The 4,132-nt window shown below is 40.0% G+C and overlaps 1 protein-coding gene across 1 annotated transcript; it reads left to right on the forward strand.

Moving 5' to 3' along the window:
- Nucleotides 1-2,680: 2,680 nt before the first annotated feature.
- On the forward strand, nt 2,681-3,872 carry LOC129909398 (uncharacterized; the record flags this gene model as incomplete). Its single annotated transcript, XM_055986485.1, has 2 exons — nt 2,681-3,616; nt 3,657-3,872. Coding segments are annotated over 2 exons (1,152 nt in total), but the record flags the coding sequence as incomplete, so codon positions are not given.
- Nucleotides 3,873-4,132: the final 260 nt, after the last annotated feature.

Raw genomic sequence — 4,132 nt, forward strand, 5'->3', positions numbered from 1 at the left:
AAGGCTGAGGCTGTGCATTTTGATGGTGGAAATACATTTTTGTGGCGTGCCGAAGAATTTGTGTGGTAGATATTGTTTAGAGAAAATAGTTTTCACAAATAACAAATAGCGTTTAGGACGCGTTTTGGACGCGTTTCAGATGTGTTTTGGAAGCGTTTCGGACGCGTTTCAGACGCGTTTTGGACGCGTTTTGGACGCGTTTCGAACGCGTTTCAGACGCGTTTTGGACGCGTTTTGGGCGCGTTTTGGGCGCGTTTCAGATGCGTTTTGGACGCGTTTCAGACGCGTGTTGGACGCGTTTCAGAATTTGTGTGGTAGATATTGTTTAGAGAAAATAGTTTTCACAAATAACAAATAGCGTTTAGGACGCGTTTTGGACGCGTTTCAGATGTGTTTTGGAAGCGTTTCGGACGCGTTTCAGACGCGTTTTGGACGCGTTTCAGACGCGTTTTGGACGCGTTTTGGACGCGTTTCGAACGCGTTTCAGACGCGTTTTGGACGCGTTTTGGGCGCGTTTTGGGCGCGTTTTGGGCACGTTTTGGGCGCGTTTCAGATGCGTTTTGGACGCGTTTCAGACGCGTTTTGGACGCGTTTCAGACGCGTTTTGGACGTGTTTCAGACGCGTTTCAGATGCGTTTTGGACGCGTTTCAGACGCGTTTTGGACGTGTTTCAGACGCGTTTTGGACGTGTTTCAGACGCGTTTCAGATGCGTTTTGGACGCGTTTCAGACGCGTTTTGGACGCGTTTCAGACGCGTTTTGGACGCGTTTCGGACCCGTTTCAGACGCGTTTTGGACGCGTTTCTGATGCGTTTTGGACGCGTTTCAGATGCTTTTTGGACGCGTTTTGGACACGTTTCAGACGCGTTTTGGACGCGTTTCAGACGCGTTTTGGACGCGTTTCAGACACGTTTTGGACGCGTTTTTGGCGCGTTTCAGATTTGTTTTGGGCGCGTTTCAGACGCGTTTTGGACTCGTTTTTGGCTCATTTCAGACGCGTTTTGGACGATTTTCGGACGCGTTACAGACGCGTTGTGGACGCGTTTCAGACGAGTTTCGGACGCGTTTCAGACGCGTTTTGGACGCGTTTTGGACAAGTTTCAGACGCGTGTTGGACACGGACGCGATTCACACTCGTTTTGGACGCGTTTCAGATGCGTTTTGGACGCGTTTCAGACGCGTTTTTGGCTCGTTTCAGGCTTGTTTTAGGCGCGTTTCAGATGCGTTTTGGACGCGTTTAGACGCGTTTCAAACGCGTTTCGGACGCGTTTCACACGCGTTTTGGACGCGTTTCGGACGCGTTTCGGGTGCGTTTCAGACGCGTTTCAGACGCGTTTCAGACTAGTGATGGATAGTTCCGGAGCCAAATAGTTCCTGGAACTAGTTCCTCACTCGGAACTAGTTCCACTAGTTCCCCAAAATTAATTTAAACAGTTCCATCGTTCAGACACAGCCACACACAAAAGAAAGAAAGAAAGAAAGAAGAAGAGGATCAAGAAACAAAACGAATGCGAATAATATCTCTGTCTCTGTTTGAAATACACAATACACACACGCATGTCATAGAATTCTCATCCAAAGCCAACACACATGGATGCGAACGAGTTGAGCGCCAAAAATTCACAAACCAAAACCACAACTACTTTCTTATGAATCATGCTCACGGACATGGAACAACATTAATAGTTCCAGTTCCAGGATCAGGAAAAAATATTCAAATTCATACTATTTCTTATTTTGATGCATTTTATTGAAAAAAAAAACTTAAATTCTAGATAGTTCCGCGGAACTAGTTCCAGGAACTTGTTCCGACCGAAAAAAGAACCGTTCCATGTTCGTTCCGGCTTTGGAACTGTTTTGCGGATCTCTGTTTTGTGTAATTTGCCTTGTCTATAATAATAATAAAATCAAAATTGAAACTTTTTCGTATGATTTCTCTTTCCAGTTTTATAATGAAACCGTAATGCCGACTTATAACTAGTCGATTTTCGCCGTGCGGCGAAGCTTTTTGGCGTCAGTCGAGTTGTGTGAACGTAAGCCGCACGCGACTAAAGTGACAATCCCCATACTAGAGTCCTAGTCGACTTAAGCCGTGAGACATATCATGTGGTTAAAATCGACTCGTGAAAAGTCGTGATAGGTATACCTACTTATACCTTTTGAATCTAATATATTTTCTAATAACTTATCGTTAATAAAAATTATCTGTGAACCATCAAGCTGCTTAAATTTTTTTGTTGAGATATCACTACAATATTTATTATAGTTATTTCAAAACTTTTAGTTTACATTTATAAAATGACATGATAGGACACCAGATTATATCCGATTAGTCTCTAGTAAGTTACCTGCACAAATTTCTAACCTAACTTAAAAATAGCTTATGATATTGAAAAAGCATAGGAAAAGGGCCCAAGAATTATTTTGCCTAGAGGCCCATGACATGGTTAATCCGGCACTGTACAAGGTATGTATTTAATTTAATATTACAGTTTGTTTGAATTCTTCAACTATTTTATGTTTTATCATGCTAAATGTGATGTACGGGAAAAAAGTATAACTTTGGTTGGGGAATGAAAAACCTTTTCCTCATGTTTCCTTCAAAAAAAAAAGCACACTTTGAAGTTTTCATTTTTTTTTATCATTTTTGCTTATTTTAAACTTTTATTTTTTTTTTTTATTTGTCAGCTATTTTGATTGAGATGTCTCGAGAATCGTTATATTTGTTGTTTAAGGAAAGTTCAGCCCGAAAGTTGGACGACAAGGTGATATTTATGGAACAAAAACTCCAAGACCTGATGAATTGCCCCCAAAACGAGTTTCAAACATTACATCACGATTTAAAGAATTTTAAATATGATTTAAAGGAAAAATGGAGATCCGCCCAATACAATGAAGAAAGGTTTTTTCAAAAAAATCGAGAGTGGCTTAATTCTTCAATACACATACATAAATGGATATCAATTATCAAACCGGGGCGACCAAGCAAGGAATTTCAGGATTTGAGTGATCGCAGTAAACGACGAAAAACAAAAGAAATCCGTGAGCAGGTACCTGTCGAAGAGCTTACCTTTGCAGCAAGCGTAAGTCAACGGATGTCTGGAAATGTTTCGGCCTCTAAGCTCATAAAGGAATCAACTGTAACACCAAGCAGAGCCACAAAGTACAGGAAGTTGATAGATGCTGCTCAGAAACCAAGAATTAAAAAGAACACACCTGAAGAATCTTTAAACCTCTTTGTCGCAGGTGACTTTTCAAGAAGGCAGTGGGATTTATTGCACGAGTCCAACAGGAGTGTTTTTCCATGCTATACTCTTATAATAGAAGCGAAAAAACTATGCTATCCAAAACCGGAGTCAGTACGAGTTACGGAAACGTGTGCTGAAGTTGTTCTGCAAGATTTACTTGATCACACTGTTTCAAGACTTTGCCTCTTTCTTGAGGATGTTCTCCAAAACTGTACTGAAGAAGAATTAAAAAACCTGGAACTTATTTCAAAATGGGGTTGTGATGGCTCCCACCAATCTGCTTATCAGCAAAAGTTCCAAGATAGCACTCAAGATGACTCTAACATATTCCAAAGCTCCTTGGTTCCCTTAAGGTTGCAGTCACACATTGCGGACAGAAAAAGGTTTTAGGTATGGCAAAATCCATGATTTTGCAAGAAAATTTTCAAGGACTCAGTGCAATCAAGATGTTTTGAATAGGCTTCTGCTCACATCCGATCCACTCCTGAGTTCTAATCACCAAAGGAAACGCAGCAAAAGCCAACCCTTTTTAACTGAAACCATAGAGCTTTTTGAGCCAAAAGAACCAGATCATGAAGAAATAGAAGAAACGATAAGACTGGACCACAGTGATGAATCAGACTGACTAAAATATCATACTTTTAATTTAACTGTTTTGTTATTTAAGGGCCAATTTTTCAATAGTCAGATAAACCTCAGATAGAGCTTATTCCTATGAATAAAAGTTTTTTTTATATTGACATTTATTCTTCTGATAGTCTAACTGACGATTGAAAAATCAGGGCTAAGTTTTTAAAAATTTTAGTACATAAAATACTTATAAAAAAAAAAATTTTTTAGTAACTCACAATTTTTTTTTAAACCCAAAACAACACTTTTTTGAAA

The sequence above is a fragment of the Episyrphus balteatus genome, chromosome 2, assembly GCF_945859705.1.
Source record: "Episyrphus balteatus chromosome 2, idEpiBalt1.1, whole genome shotgun sequence".
Lineage (NCBI taxonomy): Eukaryota > Metazoa > Arthropoda > Insecta > Diptera > Syrphidae > Episyrphus > Episyrphus balteatus.